This window comes from Scophthalmus maximus, chromosome 11 (assembly GCF_022379125.1).
Source record: "Scophthalmus maximus strain ysfricsl-2021 chromosome 11, ASM2237912v1, whole genome shotgun sequence".
Taxonomy (NCBI): domain Eukaryota; kingdom Metazoa; phylum Chordata; class Actinopteri; order Pleuronectiformes; family Scophthalmidae; genus Scophthalmus; species Scophthalmus maximus.
This window is the reverse complement of record NC_061525.1, coordinates 9,096,074-9,122,546: the sequence shown is the minus strand read 5'-3', so window position 1 is coordinate 9,122,546 and position 26,473 is coordinate 9,096,074. Positions and strand designations below refer to the sequence as shown.

At 42.7% G+C, this 26,473-nt stretch overlaps 1 protein-coding gene across 3 annotated transcripts in view; it reads right to left on the bottom strand.

Annotated features, from left to right (window-relative positions):
• robo1 (roundabout, axon guidance receptor, homolog 1 (Drosophila)) overlaps positions 1 to 26,473 on the bottom strand; it is a 278,020-nt gene that overhangs the window by 137,166 nt on the left and 114,381 nt on the right. For all 3 annotated transcript variants that reach the window (XM_035623252.2, XM_047335711.1, XM_035623253.2), the window contains exon 3: positions 2,608 to 2,697. In XM_035623252.2, the coding sequence (XP_035479145.1) occupies positions 2,608 to 2,697 (90 nt within the window). The remainder of the gene's footprint in view (positions 1 to 2,607; positions 2,698 to 26,473) is intronic.

The window sequence follows — 26,473 nt, the reverse complement described above, 5'->3', positions numbered from 1 at the left end:
TCCTGCATCCAATCAGAGCTGACAGCGTCGCAACCTTCAGTTCCCTCACAAATTTCCATAACCTCACAAACAGAGTAGCTCTCCAAACTTGCTGTCCTTTGTGTTCTGTGACAAACTCATCAGTACTGTAGCTGTCAGTGTATGGGGGTGTGTGTGTGTGTGTGTGTGTGTGTGTGTGTGTGTGGGGGGGGGGGGGGGGGGGGGGGGGGGGATTTCACACTCAGCCATTCGTTTCAAGTCAGAAGAACCAAAGATCTGTCTCCTCTCTGCGTGTTATCCAGCCAAGCAGCGGCTACAGCGAAGTTCAAGCGCTCGAGTTTTAGCGTGCCTCTCTAATCCTCTGCCTTCACACAGGTCAGTCTCATTTATTATGAATGAAGTTCTGTGCAAAGCTCTTTTGATATCGGGAAACAATTTAGAGCTGTCTGAGAGTCAGTGTCTTGTCTTGGGGGACCAATAAAAAACACTTTTAATGTATCGCTAACTTCAGGTCAGCATGTGGTTCCTTATAAAATTCATGGTATGCTGTATTAGTCCCAGGTGACTACCATTACCATGTCACTGCCTTGTAATGTGCCAAGTTTTTTTGTTTTTTGTTTTTTTTTGGTTTGTATGAAGTCAGGAGCCTCAGCTTGCAATATTAGATTAGATTGATCCAAGGTTCATTCCTCACCTTGACATCTCTATCTTTATTTCAGATTGGAAAATAAGCACGCTGCCGCTTCCTCCTCAATGTCGTGTGTAGAGTGGGTTCAGATAAACACTCTTTCTCCATGAAGGTCAATGAGATCACATGGCAAAGACTCACAATTAAACGCAGCCAGGCTCCGAACACACTGTTCACTGCAAAGCTGGAAGGTACCCTGCATTTTCACCTTGGCTAAAACTGGCAACTGTCAAGATTATCTCCACTTTCCATGTAACGAGTCATGCTCTCTGACAATGAAGTCTTTGGCAGCCGCCCATTTTATTCTATCAGCAGTAGACTGAGGTATTATGGCACATTAGTCTCAATTCCAATTCACTGACCGGGACAGATCCCCTTTTTTCATTTTCATGCGCAGATGGGATTAAATGGGCAGATTAAAGATGAACTCCTGGCACTGTCCACCGGACAAATTTATCATTTTAAGATGAACCCAAATGCAGTGAGGCAGAGGTGAAATTATTCTCATCTTTGGAACCCTAATTTAAAGCATGTGAAGTGAATAAAAAAGAAGCCAAATGTTCACGACACGCTGACCTGGAGTTTGAATTTAAAGACTCAAGTACTAATAGTTGTTTAGGCTCAACCAAGAAAACAAAAAGTTTTGACATTCTGGATAAAAGACGCAGTGGGATACTGAAGATAATCGGCGAATGACTGAGTGTTAAGCTGAATAAAATCTAGAAAGGTCAAGCTACCGCACACAGTGATGAACAGTTTTGGAAGTTAATTTAGACTTCCCTTCACCTCCCTGAAACTGTGTGAGGTCCAGTAAATTGCCTAGGGAACAAAGTTTCCTTGCTGCGACAACAAACTGAGAACGTCTCCCCTCATTCTACAGGGAAATGGCACAAAAAAACCAAACCAAAACACATGCGTCATCAGTAATTTTCTACAGACTCGCTCGCTCTTCATTTCCCCACTCCATGGTCTGAGAAGATATTGGCTACATCAACTGATTTGCTTGAAGTGGTGCTTTGTTGCTCCTTTCCCTACAGCTCCTTCCTCCTAGACTCAAATCTAAGAGACTTTCAGCAGCAGCCACAACATGGACACTGTGTATTTTTGCCATGGAAACACATGTGGAAACTGGTGTCCAACAGTGAAGCTTATTTCTTTTTCCTGTCCAAAGACTTCAATTGCGGGGTGATTTCTGATTATAAAAATGTAAACAACTGGCTCCCCCAAGTGCATTTTGCAATTGTTTTGATTGCTTTCCTTAGAAAGGGCTTATGTGTAATTGGTCTGTATACCCTGTGTGATAAACAACACATGGTTTCTGATTAAATGTAAAATGAAATTTCTCATGAAGAGTTAAAAAGGCCTGACTGTATGCTGTTTCAGTAGTTTGATCTAATGTACTTAACAACAACAGTATTTCTTCGTCAGGATAAACTCATGGTTACTATTTTTGGCTGTATGTGTCTATGGAACAGTGGTACATTAAAGATCACCTCCAGACATTTTTTATGATTTTAAAATATTATGATTGGAATAATACATCTAGATCTACTAATTTTCCATCATTAAAAGTCCAGAAATATTTTCAATTTGAAAGTTTTGCTGGACACAAGATGTTTCCTTTTTTTTTTCTAAAGAGTCAATTTTTTCAGTCTGTGTATGCTGATGATTTCAAGTTTCCTCATCACACTAGTGTATGTTACATATCGAACCACGACTGGGTCCAAACTTGCTGATGTCACAAAATAATTATTGTAGGTGCACACCTTTAAGTCACAGGCACGCACACACAGACACACTTTTCATCTTTAGCAGATCAATGTGAAAACAGCCTCCTCAAATTCTGCACATGCATCACTTAGCAAAGTGAAGGTCAAATGTCCAAGTGGAGTAACAAATAAGCATCACTTATTTCTTAGGGGAAAACACAGCAGCAGTACCTGTGTAGCCCAAAGAGTTGTCATCCTCATGTTCAGTGGTGGGAGCTGGTGTTGTCTCGTCGCTGGCCCCGTCCTGAGCGACTCCAATCTCTGTCAACAATAACACCACAGGGACTGAGAACCCAGATGCATTCTGCCCACTTTCCCCACCCATGGTCCAAACCTCCAGCCCTCTGCATCCTTGGAACAAGCAGAGAGCAAACACACTAAGAAGTGCCAGGTCCCACCCTTGTAAATTCTGTCTCTGGCTACAGAATTCAAACATCCACATTGTGGCAAAAAAATAAGAAAAAGTCCACAACCTCAGAAGTTATCTATCAATGAAATATTTGTGTCTGGGGCAATTAAAATGATTATCTTAGATAGGCGTTAATCAGCAGTGTATAGATCCATAGAAAATATGTATTGCTGCAGTCTTCAGTTTCTCTCTGTGCTCAGCAGGAGGTTGTCCTGTTGTCCTGTGTTCGGCTTGAATGTAAGTGTGTGGGTGCAGTCATCGCTACCCTATCAATAGCCATAAGTGGCTCTCCCCTAAGGGAGCACATGGGCAGGACAGCGGAGGAAGGGCCAGTGCACCCTCCGTATGATTGACAGCGCCACTCTGCATGCACACAAACACCGCGCACACAGTCCTGATGCAAATACAATGATGCACCATCAATGGCTAATCAGCTCCTTTTGATTCTGGCTCGTCTTTGTGCGTGTGTCTTCTTCAGTGTGACAGGTTGAGTGTGCGACAGGCGGTGTGAGGGCGGGACAGTGGGGGGAAGGCGAGAAAAAAGGCCAAGAGGGCTGGGGTGTGTGTGTCTTATGGGGGAGATGGGTGACCAACTGTGCCCTTATGATGGCTCAGTGTGAAATAAATCAGACTCAGCCATGCCCATTCTCTTTGTGGGACACTGACAGGGGGTTAATTTGGGCAGGGCAGTTGGGGCGTGGTGGTAAGAGGAATCTTAATCAAAGTGCATCCAACCCCTTTAGCAAACGGAGTGGCAGTCTGTCGGAAGTAACTGTTTCCTCAACGAGATCTGGCAGCACTTCTGATAAATAGCAGACGGGCAGACAGAATTGTTCATTGGAGAGTACTTTAGATCGCCGGAGTGCGAAGAGGAGAATGACCCGCCATTTCATCCGCCCCACCCACCATTAGAGAATTGATAGCATAAATCAAAGCACACTTTGCAAACACGTGATGGCCCAAAAAGTCAGTTTTTGGACAGATTAATAATAGTAAACACAGAACATTCAAAATCCAGTGATCATATCCCCCTGCTGCTCCTTTAGTGTTGCAATTAATGTGACAGTTAAATGGGTCTCATGCTGTGACAAACCTATTATGTGGCACTTCTCTGTCTCTCTCTGTTTATCCAAACAGTGGCGTCTGACTGAAAACACTACAGGAGAGCAGGGCCTCTTTCACACTAAAATAACCATGTAGGTTACTCAGACACATGCACATGAATGAGGTGCAATGATACACGTATCGCATGAAATGAAAATGGGCACGACATGAGGAAACACAGACATCAAGCAGCAGTCTGATGTACTGTCTGACACCAGCAGCATGACACCAGCAGGATATACAGTGTGTGGTGCTTTCAAACCGTTGAAAACTGACAAATTGAACATAAGTGCAACCTCTGCTTCTGACAAAGTAGTAGTTTGGCACTGACAGCAATTATGGGCTGGAACAAGCATCAAAATAAAAATGTGTTCAAAAACAAAGAGGCTTCTTTTTTTTTTTTTTAAATGTACACGTAGGGCCAGTAACAACCATTTACAAGCTAAACCTAATAGAAGATGCTTCTTTCCCTGGTTTGAACACTAGTTTGACAAATTGCTTGAACATAGTCTCATCAAACTCTTAAAAAGATATATTATGCCCATAAACTGAACATTGGAAGTTATTTTTTGACTTTGCAAATCAAATGTAACAATCCAATTCAGTTCAGTTTTATTTGTATAATACCAAATCACAACATACATGATCTCAAGGCACTGTCCTGTAAAACACACACTTTACATTGGAGGACATACCTAGTTTTCCTTATCAAAATCTTCATACTTAGCAAAATTAATAATATAATCTTACTATGCTGCTAAATGGATACAATTCTTGAAGTGCATATTTGTTTATTATTGCCTGCAGGCTTTGTAAACTCTATGTGGCCTTTATGTCTTCATGTGGACACTTCCTCTGGGTGGTCCACAGTCAGAGGTCCAATTAGTGACCACTTCAGAGCCCATTAACAGGTGGCGTACCCCGCTGCCCCTGGGGCATCACCATAGAAAGTTGTAGCCTCACTAGCCCTTTGTAGCCCCAACACAGCCTCTAGCCGCAGCTCCCCTGTTGGCTAATTAATGGGGCACATGTGCTGATAACTGACTACTAACCAGAAGATACAAAGGCAGGGTCCCCCCCCCCCTGCAGTCATCCCTCCTGGGCCCCAGACTTTAAGTCCTGCTCCCCCAAGCCCTCTCCTCAAACATCAGAGTGTGTCCTCTTTTCTGGGTCAGAGGCCTCTGTTCATGGAGCAATCCCGAGTTCAGCACGCAGGCATTTGGCTCTGATTTCATACTGTAGTCCCGAATTATGAGGTTGACTCAAACTAAGTAGATTTGGCTTGAGTGGCTGAAGTATGTGGACCAATCAGCACTTTAGCTGCTGCACAACCTGACATGACAAAAAACCTGATGTCGGACTTATTGCCCGTGCAGTCAATGTTTTTTTTGTCCGACAAACAAGGGGAACTCTTGTTGATGCGAGGGGCTAGCCGCCGTCTCATTGTTATCTTGTCGTGTGATGGCAGCAGCACTCCAGCGGTGGCAGCTCGTATTTAATGATGGATGGGCTGAGAATGATAAGTGTGGGGAGCCTGACTCTGACTTGTTAACAGGACTGACTGATTGTTTGCTGTAGGACACAGCCTGATCAGAGAGGCGGCATACTTCTGTAACATGCCCTCAAGCAATACAAACGATTAAATTGGTTCTTTGGAAAAATGTTCTTCTTTCAACATGTTTACTTTTTCTCTTGTGACAGAGAGAAAATGTGAACAGCCAGCAAGAATGCAAATGATCGAGCAAAGCCAATGAGGTTTCTCTTCTTGTATTTGCAGCCTTAGCTCCCAAAAATGAATGTTAAAATGATGTCCCTGCTCCTGAAAATCACCATCCTAGTTGTATCTTCATTATGTTAGACCTGGATTCAATAGTCTTAGCCATTATTTAACACAGACAAAAGAAGAAAAAGATAAGCCCTTTTCGGCAGAAGCTAGTCTGTCCACTTCATCTGTTTCCACAGCACCATTACACTAATTTCCATTCTGATTACACTTTCTTTGTTTCATGCATGACTAATGGAGTTTTAATCAGGCCTGGAGATAATACATGCGTATGCAGTGAACACACACTGCAGGAGAGAAAAAGAAAAGGACCAAGTAGAACTTTTTGTCTATAACTTTGGCATATAAAATACAAAGGCGTCCCTCAAAATCAATCTTCTCATGTAACTTTTGGCAAGAAAAAAATGAGCCAATTAAAAAAGTTGTGCTGCAGCTGTTGTCAGAAATGATGTGCGGGCAAACACACACACACCCTTCTGGAGCCCTCAACTTCCATTATGTATGAAACCCTGCACTCAAAATCAATGTAAATGAATATAAAATAATTTATATTAATAGCTAATTCATAATACATTTAACTACAACTATGAAATAATATCCATGCTTGAGTCATGTGATGTAATGTAAATCACTTAAGTTGGAAAATGTATTTGCCATGATATACATCATTACAGTATATGTTTTAAGTCACACTGCCAAGACATACTCAGACCCTCGCAATAAAATGTCCTATTTATGTCTGCATTATAATTGCCTATAACTTTGTCCGTGACTGATTACGACAATTTATTAACCGGTTAAAACAGCATGACTAACTTGTATGCTGTAAGAATATGTTTGGCTGACATAGGCCTACTGGGAAATTGGAGACAAATTGTGTTTTTTTACAGAATTTGTTGCTGTAAAAGTCAGTAGAAGGGTAAGAAAGAGAGAGAGAGAGAGAGAGAGAGGGAGAGAGAGAGAGAGATTTAGTCTCATCTAAGTACCAGTTTAACACACCATCCACACACACACACACACACACACACACACGCACACACACGCACACACACGCACACATACGCACACATGCACACGCACACGCACACGCACACGCACACACACGCACTCACACGCGCGCGAACAGCCATTTCAGATTCTAGCCATAGTTGTGACTGTGACAATATGTAAGAATTAAGACAGTTAGTTCCCGTGGGGTGATTTGCAGTGAAAAGCAAAGTTCAGAGAATGTGAAGTAATTTTGAAGATATTTTCCACAAACTCCCCTGATGTCCTGAGCAGTCAGTCTCATTACTCATCGCTCCAGCTGGAGGAAACATCAGAACAATGACAAACAGATAAACCATTCTGATCAGACTTGCCAGCTTGAGGGAGTGGATGCACACAGACAGAATTTTACTGTTGACAGTTACTACAGTTGTATGTATTGTGTCTCTTCCCAAACAGGGTTTCGTTGGTTACAAAACCCACAGTAAATACATGCGCGTCAGTCCTCAAAGCTGGAATGTGTCTCATTGTGGTTGAATAAAAGCACAAATGTCAGGGAAGAAACAAATGCCAACTCACTCACTGATAGATTTGCTTGGAGGGCATCAGCAACCGACCACAAAAAGAAAAACAGAGATTGTTCCAGGACAAATAGTGTTGATTGGCTTGATGGGTGCTGAACATTGCATGGTCACTTGACAAAACTTCTGTGCAATTGCTCAGAGCCAAGCAGTCTCACAATGAGCTTACAGCTCACACTGCATCTGTCAAGGCTGCTGTCAGAGCAGTTTTGTCCTTGGTGAGCAGTGTTAAATAGAAGGAAGGGCTTTTTTTCCAAATAGATATCTTGTTCCCACACCTTTACATTACGTCACCTATACTAGTATGCCTATACTTGAAACGTTGCTTCTCAGCTTTGTCCAACAGCACTGATGTGAATATAAGTTCAAAGCCTGCGAGGAGTCCGAGCAACCAACAAACTGCCAAAAGCCCAGCCGTCTCTCTGTGACACTAAAATCCTTTTATTCCGAGTCAACAGGAATTGAAATAGCTGAGAAATATTAGGTCTTTCAAGGATTCAAAGTGCTTTAGCCAAGGTTAACAGCTTCTGAATACCTGTTATATATCACTCAGTTGGGGCAGTTGCAGCTCAAGGTCATGACTCATCAGCTGCTTGTCGGCATCCGCACTACCACAGGCGGCAGACTAGCAGTGGCCTTCTTCTCTCTGAGCCGCTTCTTGCAAGGGCTGTAACCTGCACTCCACTGAAATACCATGCCATTTCTTTGCATGTGGGGGCGATTTAACTCAGCAATAACAGTTTACTTGTTTGCTGAAACTTTTCCTTCTTTGCTCTATTCAATATACCTTTCTAAAAACATTCACCATCATCTCCACTACCCCTTTACAAGGAGGACAAGAGATGAAAAGAGCTGAAACACGTTATTTAGAAGGGAAACTGGAGGCATATGACTTTGGCAAAGGAGTTCAGGGGGAGTGGAGCAGATAATTCAGACCTCATTTCAAGGATGTGACACATTAATGGCAAACCTGATGCTACATTTCCCTGCTCCTTGATTCATGTAATCAGACACGTGCTCTAAACACAAACACACGCACCAGCATGCACACACACAAATCCAATTGGAAAGGAAAGAGCCCTCAAACTGAATCTATACGCTCACAGCTTTTGTATAATCTTTTCAAAATTCCATCAATATCTCACCAACTCTTTCCCAGGCCTCGTGACCAAACACCAAGCCTCATCAATCAACGCCTCCGAGAAACAAATTCTGGAGCTGCTCCACTGACTAAGCCTGACTTTCCAGACACTGGGAACTTTTTCTCTTTTGCTGCGGGACAAATGAGATGTGTTCCGCAGAGGCGGTAACCGTTTTCGACCAGAAAACGCAGCCATAACCATTTGACTCGTAACATGACTTTGACTTGTTTATGTATTTAGAAATCAGCAGTCCTACTTGATATGTACATTTTGCCGAATAAATAAGTAAAGTCTTCCTCATTACCAGCTCGTCTGTGTCCTCTGTGCCTGTCTGAGTGCTGGTAAATGTCTCCAGGCTGTTTGTGCCATAAATGTGAGCCAAGGGGAATTCTGCAACTTTTTAATTAGAGATCCAGAGACGGGGGAAAGATCCACCAGTGATGCTCAACCTTCACAGTCTTTAATGTGACGACACCTGGTGCTCAGTTCCCACTGAAGGCACCTATTAGTCTGTCTTCTTCCAAGCTGTGTTATGGTCAAAACAAATGAGCAAACTGTAAATTCTTCTTGGTTTGGCATATATATATATATATAAAAAAAGAGCAACAACAGATCAATAAACACAAAAAGCAGCTGAAGATAATACAAATGACAATGAATCTATTTCTATACAATGGAGTCGGCTTTAAACCACGTAGGCTCATCTCTAAGTGTAAATGTATATTAGATGTAGCTACAAATGGTACAGAAAATGGTTAGGAATCTATTCAAATGGGTTTAAGCCTGATACTTACTTTTTAAAAATGTACTCCTTGGACTTTTTCTTTGTATTCAGTGTTTACCAATATATTCTCTATTTAAAAGGAATTTGTCATTGGCGCTCAGTGATTCCTGGGATAAGTTACACCATTAGAGATCGATCCATTAAATCCTCTGTTGCCCAGGCAGGAATAAAGGGAAGTATTTCTCAGCCACATTTGAAGGCGGCTTTGAAATGGGACAGCCAAGTTGCTCCATAGTGATGCCATCTGTCTTCAAAAGCATCCTCTAAAAGGATGCAGCCCCTGAATGGGGACACAGCTGGTGTCACTCTCTAAACTGCTGTATATTATAAGTTACAGATTATAAGTAATGGCAAAAGTAAAAGTAATTACAAGTAATACACAAGCGGACCATAGCTCTTCTCTGGTTGTTAGAAACAAGCAGACAGGGATATTTTGCATAAAGCAGTTTATTTATTACTTCAAGGCAGTGTTTTTTCCCCTCTTGTGCATCTATCACAGTTCAGTCCCCATCTGATCTGATGTCAAGCAAATTGAACAAACAGCTGCGCTATCTCTCTTCCCCCCCCCCCCCCCCCCCCCCCCCCCCCCCCCCCCCCCCACACACACACACACACACACACACACACACACACACACACACACACACACACACACACACACACACACACACACACACACACACACACACACACACACACACACACACCGGTGCTTGTCAGGGAAGACCATTTGAATTCTAATTTACTGTACTGGAGCACACACTAACCATTCACAGTCCAATGAAAGAGTGCAGATAAACCAACTACTGCTCTCAGTCTGTCTCGTTCTGATTAGAGGAGATGGAAATGTGGCCCAGAGAAGATGTGCTGCAAGAACAGCGCAGGCATTCAACCACTCTCTCAGCGCTCCCGAAGAGAAAACTCCGTAGACAGCCTGATCAATACTCGCAGCAGCTTAGGTAGCATTGGCTGTGCCAGGATCTTAGCACTACATGTCCACAGATGACGATGACAAGCATCGCTCTTACTTTATTGTTCTAAGTTACATGTAGCTGGGAACATGGATAAAATGCCATTAAGCCTGTGGCATGGCTTTGATTTTGGTCTACGGGACGATAGTCAAACACATTTAATGCATGTCAAACAGTCATGCACAATTTATGATATCATTTATGGTTAAGAAAACCCAGAATTGTGTGCTTCAAACATCCAGTAATTCACAAGAAAGGAATGTTGGAGAAGTTGTTTGTAAGCCAGCTGAGATTAGACCCATTCATGCCTTTGGCTTTTTCGGGAAACTTGTAATGTGCTAAAAAAAAAAGAAAAGATGTTGGGAAAAATATATAGCAATGAAACCCAATTGGTTGTTAAGTAAAAGGGGCTCAGGATAAGGAAATGTAGTCTGTATTTCCTGAGGTCAGTTTTGAGTCAAAATTCTTAACAATGCAGTCTTGGTCAAGATTTATGTGAGAACTTGCCATCTACTTTCTCTGACAGGTTTTCCCCCATGGAATTCAGAAATACACTGTAAAGGAGTCAAGAATATATAGTTCTGAAAAATATGAATCCAAAAAGCCATTGAATTTAAGAAAATAACTGTTACTGAACAACATACTGCTGCTACGGCTGATGACCTCAAAACAGTGAATCAGCGTTCTTCCATGCAATCTTTAAACCGTCAACTCATTAAATCAAAGCTTGTTTCCACCTGATATATGGCCAGGGGCGTTCAGATGAAGACATAATTATAGTTTTTTATTGTTATAAAACAATTCATAGAATAACATTTCACATACGCCCCAACTCCTTTTCAGTAGGACAACTCAGTGAGAAAAACGCCTACAATTGATTCTCAAGAATATATATCTTTCAACATGTTCATCAACCTTCATTATCATGATCATCAAAGTATAATAAGCTGCATTGCATCTGTCAAAGCAACATAAAGAGTAGACATATTCCTCTATATGGCAAACATAGAGTCTGAATGAGTCATATACAAGGGACTATACATAAATGAGCACCACCTGTGAGATCCAAGCCTATAATTCATATGGAAATGCAATCAAGATCGGCCTCACACTGAGTCTTGTTTCTTGCCTTGGTTAACCCGTGATATCATGCCCCCCACGGCCACGACTATTATTATTATTATCTTTCATGCCCTAACTGTGCCACACTTCTATCTTGACCATCTTCATTGGAATATGAGGATGGTCATTACCTGAAGAAATGATATGACATGAATCATTCCCAAGAGCAGCTGGTGTCAAATAAACCCTGCCACAGGCTTTTCTCGGGCATGATGGTTTTTGCTCTCTACAAAGCTGTGGTGTCACATGACTCATGGGAGTGCCGAGGCCATGGGGGCCAGAGGCTGTGAGAAGCAGATCGTAAATCTGGAAAAAAGGCAAGAAATGCAACAAAAGACAAAGTGCGACTCTCCACACCTCCTGTCAAGGCCCCCTACAGCCCTCCCTTCCGTCACCCCCTCACCACACGAAATCAGCCATATTTATTAGTGACAGGTGACTTTCTGGGTTGCAGCTACAACGTGCTACAGTGCAGGGTGTTAGGTTTCCCTCTCTTCGTGTTAAGCTTTAAAGCATTAAAAAAAGTGAAGTGCCGTTTTTTTTTTTTGAAAGAAACAAATCATTCTGTCCTTGAAAGTTGAGAATGTAAAAAGTGGTTGCACACAAAGCAATGCCGAATGGAATTGTTTGTGCTTTACTGCACTGAATCCACAGCGCTGTAAATCACACAACGACATCAACAACATTTTGTTACATTCACGTGTTCCAGTGAGCTACAGAGGGGAAACGAGTGCCATGGTGTCAGACATCTGGTGGTAATATGTGCAATAGTGCCTTCATGTGGTGTGGGAGTATTTCTGTGCTGTTACACTTAGATCCTGCTACAGCGCTGGATTCATAATGCTGTGTACTGTAGGTCTGTTTGAAACATCAGAGAAGAGAGTGCAAAATTAAGCAAGGACATGGAAGTGTCAAAACTCGATGTAAAAGGTTCAACAGTGTTTTCAAATCGAACATACAAAGAGACTTTTTGGTATAACACCGACCCTGTCTCACTCCAGATTTCCAATTAGCAAATTGAATAGGGGAGCTGATTTCAGGTTTAATGGTGTTCAGCCTCAGTCTTTGTTATTGCTGATTTGTGCCACTAAAAGGACTGGCCTGTCTTTAGTTTACGATGATTACCATTTATTCTACTATTCACACAGCAATCACAAAAATGTTGCAAAATATTGCAATCTTCACATTGCGCTGAGGATGTTACAGCCAGATGTTAAAAACCTCATATTTCAAGAAACTTCACAGATTTTAAAACAGAGGTAAAACCAGGACTTCCACGTGGAACTGCGACTGCTACACATGGTGAGAGTGAAGTTCAATTTAGCATTAGAGATGTAACCTATACCCAACCTTGGATTCTGTGTCCCTCCCACTGATGCCAATTGACGTCCACCTCGGTCCCAAAGAAAAACTTCTTTCTGTCTGTGTCGAGGAAACAGATGGCTTGAATAGCTTTTTGCACAGATGCAAAACAAAACGTCGAAGTTAACCAGTGTTTTGTGAGTAATGTATTTCCATGATGACTGTGCTGATGCTGGTAGACAGAGCGGGGGATTGTTGCGGGGAAATGATGTGTGCAAACGCTGTGTCAGTGATGGAGGGATGCCGATGCTCAGACCCGCTCAGTTCCCACCATGGACGACCAACCACTGGCACAGCTGGAATGCGCATACAGCAATGTGGATATGCCACGACAGCAGCCACACAGGCAAACTGGAAGAGCTAAGCTGATTTCCAAAATCTCATTTTGGGAGAAAATATTTTTCATCTGTTTATACTTAAAAATATTCTATAACCCCAAGGATTGTAAAGGAAAAGAAGAGGTACAACCATAAAATCCTTCAGATAATATAAACGGTGCATTTGCTTGCTCAAACCCCTTTAAAACTGTATATAATTGTTTCATATGAATCAAAGCACATTGGTCCAAATGACACATGTCGCAAAGCAGGAAATTCCCAGCTCCTACTTAACCAGGAGCAGTAATGGCCATTTCTGCTTGTGCTGCTCGTAAACCTCCACTTATGCAAGTCTCAACCATGATGCCTCTGGACAATAGCATGACCAAAATGTGTCAGAGACAGGAAAAAACAACAGTGTGTGTGTGTAGCTTAAAGATGTTCCCACCCTGGAGGTGTGAGGCCTCTCCTATAATTACCACTTCATCAGTGGAGTAAAGGGAACACAGAGGCCCCAGCAGATTTTTGTCTGGCATGGTAAACAGCTTGCCCTGCCTTTGCTGTGGTTGGACCGGAGGCTTTGCTTCAGTCAGCCAGACAGACTGCCAGCCCTATATCTGTGCGTTTTTGTCTGGGTGCCCTGCAGTATGTATTTCAGGAAACCAAGCGAGGCTGTCTGATCAGCAAAAATGATAATGAAAAAGCTGACAAACGGTACTTGAAACTGAACTCATTCTGTCAAATGTGAATATTTAATTACATGCAGAAATCCTCTGAAAGAGTTGCAGTATTCCTTTTTTTTTAAATGTTAGGAAGCATATAGCTAAAGAGACCTCAAGATTACAATATGTGAGCTCATTTGTCTAAAATTGTTGTTTTTGTATATGTTCTCCCTGTTAACCTCCTCACTTTGATATGACCAGTTCTCTTGACTGCAGTTTTGATTGATTGTTTATATCTCAGGCATTTAATTGTGATACAGTTTTTCCGGCATCAAACCAGACAGAAATGCCCTAAATATAGTTTCGTTTCTACCAAGTGAATGGCGTCAAACATGCGTCAGGACTAAAGCAGAATAGACATGGGAAGTAAACGCATGTGTTTTGTCTTCAAATATAATTTGTCATTTCATATGTCTCAGATCCAGATGTGGAAACTAGGGCATTTGTTTGCATGGACATTCGCCTGTGAAAACATTGAAGTTAAAGTGGCGTGAAAAAAGGTGGAATAAAACATCAAGGAGTGGTACCATTTGATTTTTAACCTCTAAAGACCTGCCTCAGCACTTAATGACCGTTGACCCTGCATATACTCAGAATCCCAGATCCCTGTGCTTCACTCTGGCTCAGGCCTGTCACAGCCCCGTATTTATGGACCATGTCTAATCGCAGTTTCCACCTGTTTTTTAGCTTCTCTCTCCGAAAAAGTTCCAATTCTTCTCACAATTCCCAGCATATAAGGTTGTTTTGAATGCAACAAGATACCAAGTGCTGCATCTTTCACAAAATAACTGTAAAATGAATCCATTTACCGTTTATACAAGTCACGATTGTAAAGTCAGCAAAAAGTAAAAACAAAACAAGCTTATATGATGCAATATTAGACGGTTTTCTGTGATAGTGAGATTATTGTTTATTTCTCAAACTGGAAATATTACATTTTATAAACTATGGTAGGATGAACATTCAGGTATTACGACCCTGGGGCTCACTCTTATTATATCCCCAAGGCTCCCCTTCCCCAGCCCACTCCACCAGTAACCGACCTTCCACGGGCGTTGTTAATGACTTTGTGTGTGACATGCACTAACTGAGATTCTCCACTAAAAGTTGCCTAATTAAAATTGTCTAAACCTCAAAAGGACAGATTGTCCAGAAAACAGCCAGAAAAAGGAAAACATCTGGGCCTTGGTGCTCATTAAAAGCTCTTAGAGTGAATTAGAGCGTGAGAATGAATAATTCACTTTTTTTTTAAATGAGATAAGATTAGCAACATTTAAATGATATGTAGACTGACATGGAAAAAAAACCATCTGAACTTACTGTACGAAGACAGATTTGGACCTAATGCCTAAGTATCATGCATTCCTTACACATAGTGAGACATGTGCATGTAACTGTTGTCTGCCAGCGAGGGTCTACTGGTTTGAGGCATGCTTCTGATGACAGTGTGCCTGTGGTTAAGACTGTCTGGACTCCATCTTGCCTCTGACCCAAACCACAGGCTTCAATCCACAGTTCATTAGCACTCATTTATTCTCTCCAACTCGACTAAGCTTAAAATGCCACTGTTGCCATCTAATGGCTACACGATTTCATGTCTCTGCATATGCAACCCCCATGGAAAACTATCCCATGCTAGCTACAGCTAAAATTATATTTATAGTGTGATGTTGGTACGGTTGCAAACTCGCTTTCAGGGAGGTCTCACCATTTCAGGCAAATGAAATCAGAGACTTATCCAGGCCAAAACCTACTGTATGTAGGCAAACATATTTCAACTACACATTGTTAGATAATTTGTCATGACAGTCTTGGAGGCAGTACTACTTTTTTCACCCAAACCACAAATATAATACAAGACGGCGCAGCAACTTTAGACATACAGTTTAGATCTATCTTCTACCGTATTATCTTTATTTACTTTTCTGGCAGGAATAAACAGGGAAGAAATCCAGATTGGAAACAGCACCCACGTCTGGTTTATCTAAACCAAATATGTTACTTGTACTTTGATTGAATTCTAAGAGGCAGACAGTCATATTTTTGTGGCCTCTCTTAGCATCCAGAGCAGAGTAAATCAGCGGTAAATCCAATAATCGTCCTCATCCATGTGATGGATGAGGCTATTTCGGGGAGAGGAACCAAAACCTCAGTGAACGGCACAAGGTTAGTGGTCTGCTCTGGGGTCTTATAAGTTCAAGTTGGACCAAAGCTCATTTTTATGTATGAAAACTGTTAATATAATAACGGATGCTAAATTATGGATGTAATTTTTTTTAAAGAGGGGTCAGCCCATCAGCCGGGCAGCAACACAACTACGCCACTCCTGACTAGTCCTTCAGACTCGGAGGGAGTGGATGTGAATAGCAGAGCGAGAGATCTTTTGGTTATGATGTACGCACACCCACATGCACATACACACACTTAAACACGTACACACAGAAATCCAGTTTGAAGCATGAGTCCGACTGTGGGTTCATGTACTGGACAGTGTTCGGCAGAGAGCTGTTGAGACACAAAGATAGAGATAAATCATCCACATTAACTAAAAAAGTGCACACTGTGCTCTGCCAGAGAGAGAAGCTCTGCCGTGCACAGTCTTAGAAGAGATTTAGTCTAAGGTAGCAAATAATAGCCGGTGACACTATCACTTAAATCAGCAAGCTGCCCTCATGCATATCACTACATTCATTGTGGGCTGCCGAATGGAACTTTGGTGTGCAGACTGCAGCATGCCACATCCAGTATCCAATAGATTAACCCATTCATTTTTATAGATAGTCTAACATGTTCCCATTTTAACGACTATTGCAGATAAAGTATCTTTTTTTCTATAAGCTGAATAAGGTGAGAAGATTTGAAACCACTAATATAACACTGCCACAAAAGAAAGGTTGGACTGATTACATGATAACATTGGATTGAATGTCATTACATTGACTAACAAAAAAACCCCCGCTGAATAAGGCCCATTTCAATGTTGTCAGAATTCCAGAACAGCCTGCATCAACTGATTTCCTGTTCAGGGCAGCAGAAGCTGTACACACATCACTGACATGATTTTTATATGCAACGTTGTTGACAAACAGTTGCACATTTACACATCTGGCAGATATGGAGCTATGTTAGCATTAATTTGGAGTCACCTACCACATGAACGTCCAAAATGCACAATCGTTTCAGCTCGGCTTTGCTCTCCACTAATGCTTTAAGAAAGTATCTGGTTCTTTAGCAGCTCAATGCCCCAAAACAGTTGCACAATGGGCCGACCTTTGTCTGAAACTCATTCTTAAATGAGTTCCTGGATTCTGAGCTATAATGGAAAGCTGCACTGTCAACTAGCGTTCTAACAGAGCACCAGTCTCTGTTCTGGGTTCACGGTGAGGTGTTTGTTTCAAATAGGAAAGATGGCGAAGACCTGGAGCTCTAAACCACACCAAGAATTTATAACTCCTGAAGTAAAAATGGAAATGTTTTCTTCATGAAGTTGATATACGGGGCACATGTACAACAGCTTTTTGTTAAGTCTTGTCTTTGGTGCAAGTTAGAAGAAGTTGGGATAAGTACTGAAATACAAATCAATGCTCAACGTGTAAGAAAAACATTTTGCAAAACAGTCTTGCCGACATTTTATCTGAAGAGCTACTTTTACAAATGAAAGTTTTTTGTACCAAAAACAACCTGAACTCACATCAATTTTTGTGTCAAAAATCTGAGTGATATTTCTGCCAAACCTGAACACATTTTTAGATTCATTTTTGACTTCCACCCTTTCCAAGAATAAAATGATGAGATCTGAGAAAAAAGGAGCCCCTTGGGAATCTCCAAGTTTCAGAGCTTTTGAGCTATTTCAGCATACTTAATATTCCAAGTTGTAAATGAACAAAGGCCTCATGTTGTAGCTGCAGCACAACTCGCTCCATGACTGTATTTTCTAATTCTTGGAAAAACTGTTAATATGAATGAACTTTCAATGTAATTTTATCCAAAAGCATTGTTAACACGGCATGTCGTCTACGAGAGGCCTGATGTAAAAACAACAACAACAAACAATCTGGCAGCAGCATAACTTAGTAGACTGTTTAACAAATAATGATTTGGTGTGCGAGAGGGATGGGATGTCTGTGTGTTTAATTTGATTACATCTGGAGCACATTTACTGTGTAAAGTGGTGTTGTTTAGCATTCGTACTATAATTTGTATGGTTAAAATAAAATTGAGTGGCCTTTTCTATTCATATATTCTAAAAGAAACAGCGTTTCTCAGCACAATTGTGGTGAATGGGCCAAAAACAGCACAAAGCACAACAATCAGACGCCTAAATCCAGACAGAATATTTTTTTTTTTAAATATGGAAAACTGTAATCAAGCAAAGATACTGTAGAATTCATGTCATTGTTTTAGGATGTAAATATCCTCCCAGACTCACCGCTCACTCAAACTCATCTTTGAGCTGGGTGGAATTCAACATTATGAACAGTAAACTGAGAAGAAACTGTGGGATGTGAGACCACCATTGCACTACACAGAATTAGAAAGTGTACCGTCAAGCAGCTAAATATAACCCCAAACTCGAGGCTTCCATCAAAACCTGCAAGCTATCACTTTCCATGCCACCCTGAGACCAGCTCATGTCTCCTTGGGAAGTGACCTACCGGTTGACTTAGTGCCTATTCCATCCCAGTCATTTAATCTTGGAGCGGTATCAAGACCGTGATCTCCCTTTAACCTCCACAGAGGGGACGGACACCAAAAGGGACAGACTTTCCACTTCATCACTCAGTGTCAAGCGGTACTGGCATGCCAAACAATCCCATTAGCCAGCAGCCAAACGCCAGCAGCAATGTCCTGAATCAACCGCAGCTCGCTGCACGTTTCAGCATCCTCTCTCCCAACATCCATGCACTCATGTGTCAGCATATATAATGAAGTCACTCAAAGCTACACTCAGCTTTTGCTCTGAGGAAATAGGCTGCCCCATCACTCGGAGTAGCTTTTTACAACTCAACACTGATCAATTAATGACTACGAATGAGACTCAGAGAGATATTCGTACAGGAAAATTAGAGTGATGCTGAGAGAACGAAGAGCAAGGGGAGTGGGATCATAATCTATGAATTGCACCTCACAGCAAACCCAACAGCATAGAAGCACTTTCACAGTCACGTACATATTGATAGCTCTTAAAGCCTGCAACACATGCCAAGGTCGCTGGCCTCATATACACGATTTATTTCATTCTCATATCCAGGTGCCTGCTACGGAGAAATGAGCTGAGACTCGAACAGCAACCAGAGTAATGAAAGTGGCACACAGTGTTTAGTGCTTCCTGGATCTTACTTCACAAGTCCAGGGAATGAAAAAGAATAGTAAAGCACTGAACGGGGAAAGACTCCTGTTTGACCCCGCTGCTCTTTTCACGAGCTGGAAAAACTCAAAGAGGAAGAGAAGGAAAGATAGCAAAGAAGGAGGAGAGCAAGTAAAGTGAAGCAGAGAGAGGTGGAGTTACTCACGGCCCCTGTCTCCTCTCCACCTCCAGCTTCCCTTGTACTTCCCCGAGCCATCCCCTGGTACACAGACTCCACTCAGGACCTCCGCCAGCATCACCATCAGCAGCAGGGGCATCCGCCCGCTGGCCATGCCTGCCTCGGAAGCTTGCACCGGGGCTACAGTAGAGAGTCAAGGGCCATGGGGAGTGCTGCACCACACTCCACAGTCATACCTCACACAGCTGTAGGGAGAGATCCAAAACAATAACACGTCCTGCTCGGCTTCTCCTGGAGCGTTCGCCCTGGGCCACAACACTGAAGCCCTGGAGGGGTCACGCACTCAACGCAGCCCCCCCCCCCCTTCCTCCTGGGGGATTGGAGTGATCCCTCCGAAGGTAATAGCTTCGCAGACTGACAGTAATTCCAGCACTTGTCAACAGGCAACGTGAGCCGAGATGTCTTGAGCTCGACTCTTGAATATCGAAACTTGTCCTTTTCCCCGCTCTGCAATCTTCCTCTTTTTTCTCACTGCTCCTGGAAGTTGGGTGAGATATTTAATGCGGTGCAGGTCAAACTGAGCTGAGATTTGGCAGCTCCCATGAGCAGAGATAGCACAGGAAGCAGCAAACTGTGTGTCCTCCTGCAGAGCAGCAGTTGTTCCGGTCACAGTTTGGACCAGTGACACATCACTGGTGCAGCAGCAGCCAACTCTTGTCACCCGCACCCAGCACGGATGGAATGACTGTGTCCAGGAGTGTGTGTAAACGCATGTGTCCTTCCCCTCTCTCTCTCTCTCTCTCTCTCTCCCCCTCTCGCTCTCTCTTCATCCAGCTACCACTCGTCTCAGATCACATGAGGTAGTGTTGATTTGAAAATAAGGAATAAATCACAGAGATAGTTCACTACAGAGCAGCCTTGACTTTGTCAACAGAGCGTCTGAGATAGAGAGAGAGGGAGACGGAGTGAGTGAGTGAGGGAGGGAGGGGGAGAGTGAGAGAGAGAGAGGGGGAGAGAACATCTGAGGAGCAAGGGAGGGAGGGAGGTATGGAGGAGAGAGACTGAGTGAGACAAACATGGGGGGGTGTGAGTAGCAGTTTCTCAAGTGCGATGGCTCTTGCTCTTTTGCACGTCAGTCATGATGGTTCGTGAGCGTATTTTCACTGCAGATACTCCGCAACCATAACCTCTGCTTGTATCCGTGTGTGGGTGGGTGTGTGCGACTGAAACAGGTTTACAGTAGACATACGCTTTCCTAGATTTAAAACTAACAAAAAAAATGTGGTACCTGCATGCGCAACCAACGGACCCTCCCAACATACACCTGTACAGACAAGTACAGTAGGCAGACCAGTTTGAATGAGTGTTTGTGTGTGTGTGTGTGTGTGTGTGTGTGTGTGTGTGTGTGTGTGTGTGTATGCGCGACAGTAAATCTGTAATTGATGCAAATTAATACCCATAACACAGTCTAGAATGGATGAATGACTGACATCAGCTTTACAACAGTGGAACAGGTACACTGTCAGTTACTGTCACTACATTTCACACCATGAAATCAAAATCAGAGGAAGAGTGAGACCTGATGTACACCATCACTGTCTATATTATCACTGACTTTGCCTGCACTGTACATCTGTAACTTTAAAGAACCTCAGGCTTTTGAGCATCATCAACTTTAACCTTTCTGCATGAAGTAAATTCATTGTGTGTAGATAAGAAATCTATAAAATGCCATGGTGTCTCAGTTGTTTGCACCTGCAAGACCTTTTTCAGGAAAAAATGCCATGTTATCCCATCTTTCTTTTACTATAGCGTTTTACAAAAGCATAATCGTTTACATACGTACATAAACACACAGACACAAAGACATGCGTGTGCGCACACACACTACAAAGACTATTTTTGTGAAAAACAAGCTCAGCAAGTCTGGGTTTAGGGTTTCAGCGCTCGTTTCCTCCGCCTGTCAAAAGGCAGGTGAGTGCAGGTTAACGTGGGAAACTGGAGTTGTCAGCAGCAACCTCCCCCCCTCCCTTCCGCCCTCCCCCGTGTCTCTCTCATACGCCCTTCATTACCGCTGTGTAAAATGCCCCCAAACCGACATAATGTCATCCGCACGAAGGAGAACTGAGAGTGTGTGAGGTAAATGTGAGGGTGAAGATGCTGACTCATTTTATAATGAAATGTAGTCTCTCTCTCTATGTATATGCCGATTTCAGAATAAGTCACACCACCTGAACTTCTTATTTGATTGAACAGTGTGGACAAAGCCTCGCAAAGGCGTCGCTATTTCGACAGTCATGTGATCCTGATGTAGTGGCCCTCACGGACCATGTTCCTGGAGATCTTATTAATCATGTTACATTAACCACTGATAGGAGTCTGATTAAAACAGCTCTCTAATGATTAGGCCTTTGGAATAATTACCACTGCAGCGAGGACAGGCCACTTCAACCCCTCGGGATGCCAATCTAACATTCCTACCTGCGAAATGTCACCACTAATGCCAACGGCTTAGAGACCTGGACAATGCGATGAGAATTCTATGCAGGGAGATTAAATGCTGTGGCAACAGAAGCAGCATTTTCAAACTGTCTACATCAAGCTTAATGTGTTTGTTTTCAAAAATGAGATTTGCAAATATGTTAATATGCAGGCTGAGAAAGAGATTAGCTTCATATTTACAGACAGTCAGACATGTACAACAGGTGGATAACATGTCTGGAAAAGAGAATAGATGCAAGTCGGTTATTATGTCTGCCTCGGAACAGTAATTATAGACTTACGTTATGTTCTTTTGTTCTGTGCTGCAGCAAAGCTGAGCAAATATCAACATGAGAGGCTGATGCCAATAACAAACTGTTGTGTTATTTCAACTGAGCCTTGTTGAACGGCACGTGCGAAAAGCCTGTAGTGGGTCATTTTTCGTTTCTTACCGATTTCCAATTCAACTTGCTCCCATTCAGTCATTTCTCATTTTAACATGCTATATGTGCACTGTGATAATTATTTAGATGAATCACAATCTTACATGTAATTGTAGTACACAAAAATATTTGTATATTTATATACAGATATAGAGATATACTGCGTGCACACAGCCCACCTGGGAACTGACCAAACATGAACATGACCTAATCTATGTCTAGTGACAAAGGCGCATGTGCAAGAGAACACACACACACACACACACACACACACACACACACACACACACACACACACACACACACACACACACACACACACACACACACACACACACACACACACACACACACACACACACACACACACACACACACACACACACACACACACTAATGTAACTTCAGCCAGCAGAAAAGGCACCACAGCTTTGTGGGCGTTTCACTGAAAAATTTAAACAGTGCACAAATAAATCACGTACATACATCACTTCAACTGAAGTGACTTGTTCTGGCATTTTTGATTCTTAACATTATGAACAGCCTCACTGCCAAGCTACACATATTTTCACTTCAATTTGAGGTCATTTTAACCACCTGTTCCGAAAGGACAAATATAAGGTACACTATATCTGAGAAACATTTTGTCACTGGGTTTTTGATTCTGCTGATTCTGCTCATCCTAACCCCAATCGACCTTCTCCTGCCCCGCCATAACTCCATAACATCGCTCATCTCTGGCACCAGCTCGGTTTATCTCCATTTAGGTACTGCATTTGGTAGAAAGTGCTCCGCAGGGTCAAACCTTTGCCTGGTCTTGTCCTCCTCTACACGTTCCCAGTCTGTGTCAACAATGAGCATGAGCTGTTTTCCAATTTGTATGCTGATTGTGAAAAATGACACGTGTAAGCAGCTCCATGCTGGGCCTCAACAATATTTTGTTGTAAACACTGCTTTGAAAGGATGAGGCACAATTATATTATCCTTTGCCAAATGCCAGGTCCCACACATTGCCGGGCTCCAACCATTGTCTGGAAAGTGAAGCCAATCTGGAAGTGACTGAAACCTGTATTCTCTTAAATAACCAGCAGAGGGCGACTCCAATAGTTGGTCAGTTTCTATAGAAGTATATGACAAAATGGGATCTCAATCTCTAGTTTCAAGTCTTTTTTCAATACTCCATGATGGTAATTTAGTAAGTCATGGTCCCATTTATAGCAAGAAAAATTATAAAGCACCTTATGCACTGAAATTAATATTGTGTGTTTGACAGCTAGTACCTTCCAATGGGTGCAGGTTGCAGGTTTAGGTAGAAGTGCAGTGGACAAGCTCTCAGTCAGGCCACGCCCCCTTGATCCAACAAATAGGGTTAGCCTACTTCTGGATTCAAAAAAACAAGATGGCCAAAAGGCTAAACCAGAGGCTTCAAAACGGCAGTTCACAAAGTAAGGCTAAATAACTGCAACACACTCTTCACTGGGCTCATTGGCAGGAGTCTCCAGATACTCCCGTATATTCAGTACAGCACTGCGACACAAAGTGTGCAAAGACTATTAAGCCAAACTCTTTGTGCACCCTACAGCTGGCTCCCTGACTCATTCACCTCGCCGTTCAGCGCAGCTACAGACTTGCTTGCCTGAAAGAACTGCTCACCTCTGCAATCCTCAAACGTTCAGATCAAATGACTACCCCTCCAGGACTAAGCAAGATAAAATGCTTATGCTTAGGAAAGTATTAAAATGCCAAGAATGTCCTTGCACTCATGTAAGTGGGGCAACAATAATCTATTTGTGTGTTTTTTCCTGTTCGGAAAGTGCTGCATAATGGCGTTGACTAGCTTCAAAAGATGGAGGGAGAAACATGCACATATTACTTTTACACACGACAAAAATATTGTCTCAATGACAAAAAATATTTAGCAGCTGATTCCTTGCTGTGTGTAATAAACGCTGGTCAAGGTGGTGGCATTTTCTTAGTAAACTTCCACTTTAACAATATCGCTTTCTTGAGATTTTCACCGAGCAGAAATGTCACAGAATAAAATTCAATTGCATGTGCATGTTATCAGAGCATATGTCGCTCACAACTCAGTCACCATACACTGTAGCTCTGATAAATAAGATTCCCCTTTATATTGTTCCTCTCTCCCTCATGTCAGTGTGATGGTCAGGAAGCTCGCGTTCAGGCCTTCTTCGTTCTGCCAACATGAAGTGACAGCAGGGTTGATGGGTGGTACAAAGACACCCAGCAGGGATGAACAGGCGAAGGCCTTGACTTTGGTAGTTCACAGCTTGGAGCACAGCAGGAGCTTGGGGAGGGGGTCAGCCTGGCACCCACTTATGTACCACTCACAAACTCACACATGTAAGAAAAATGAAAGAAAGAGATGGCCCAGGGAAAGAAAAGCTACAGTAAAGTTCAAAAACTTAACTTTGAAAACTTGGAGATTTTACTTACGGACATGAAACAACTACTAATACCCTCAAGGTGCCAAATGCCCAGATTCTGGTGTTTTTCAGATTCAGTTGATGTGCTGGTAGGTGGATCTTGTTTTCTTTAGAAAGAGCAAAGCGAGATCTCTTCCTCGGTTTCCAGCTACTAAGCTCGGCTAACTGTCTCTAGCTCCACATTTAACAGACAGACATGAGGTGATACCGATCTTCTCATGTCAAAAAAAAGATGTATTTCCTAAAATGTCGGATTATTCTTTTTAAATCAGTAGCACCCAGAGCGATAACATAACAGCTTCCTCTGCCAATTTAAAGACAGTAAATCTGAATCTGCTTTCGTAACTTTACGCTACGAGGCAGATGGATCATAAATTAGCCATCAGGGCAGTGTCATTGTGATGAGAGGTTTTTTTTTCCAACCTACTTACCACAGTTCAAAGAGATTCATATTTCATTACTGCTTCAACCTCAAGAATGCAAAGAAAAATTAAGGATCCATCCACATTTGCAGTGATGGGGCTCTGACCCCATGTAAGAAATACTGCATGACACACAACAAACTGACACCCAATCTACAGGTTGTAAATACAGCTCAGTATCGGATCTTCAGCACCGGCGCTCCAGTGTGTGCATGCTCTTTGGGGGAGTAGAGCAGTAACACTGTATTGTACTGGGGAACCAATGTTAGTGCTGCAGAGACGCTGCTGTTTCTGAATGAGTTATATTCAGCGTGTAGCGATGATGATAAACAGGACCACACCCAACGTCCGCTGCATGGTCAGGTTACGATGGCCCGCTCAATCAACACCACTGTCCCACCCACAACTCCAGCCCCCTATCTGTCTTCTCTGAGAGATCACACACACACACACACACGCACGCACGCACGCACGCACGCACGCACGCGCGCGCGCGCGCTCACACAAAGCGCCAATGTCACTGTCCAATCAATGACAAGTCGCAGGAGGGACCTGGCTGAAGGTTAATGTGTGCAGGGACGAAGACATGTGATCGTACAAAGACATGGAGGGAAAGACACACCTCATATACATTTACTGTCGCTATAAATCTTCAGTCTGTATAAGACAGTAGCTGTAATCTGAAATGTGTTGGCTGTTCATGTTCACCTCCCATGTTCCTTGAGAAATAACATGGTTAAAGGTCATTGGAAGGGATGTGTGTTACTGTAATTCTGCCTCTCTAAGGTTTCAGTGAGATATACTGTGATTGCAGTTGTCATAACTATGATTTTGCAAGGGGGGGTTCAAACATCTAACTAATGCCACTGACGCAAAGAAATTGCCTGTAGGAGAATTGACGCCAACAATGACGCTCAAGCAAAAGGGAGACTGACTGAAAACAGCTAATTGTTGATTATATCAGTTTCAGTATTAATATTAGCATCTGTTCTTTTATGTAAACACACAGGGCTAATGCCATTTGCCTCCCCAGCCTGAAGTCCTGGTTTCATTCCCTGTAATGGCAGTCGTCAGCGGCCTTGCAGTGAGCTTCCAGCCTGCAGCGCTATCGTCCATATCGCACAACGCACAGTGATTTACAGCAGCTGCTGTTGCAGGGCCATCTGGACCATAACCACTCCTGAACACTCAGCATTAGGCTCTACATCGCTCTCTCCACCCTTCCCATTTACGCTCCCTAAGTACATGCTTGATGCTGCATCTCTTCTTCTTTTGAATGAATACATGAAGTATTCCTCGTTTCAACATTCAGCCCCACCTTCTGGATCTTATTCTATCTCTCAGATCTCTGTCTTTTTCCGTCCCTCACCTATAAACATACTGACACGACGCCCACAGCTAACCGGTCCCCACAGCCACAGCAGGAGTGAATTTGTCAACCCTCTTTCCAAAAAATCCGCAAAAAAAAGGCTGC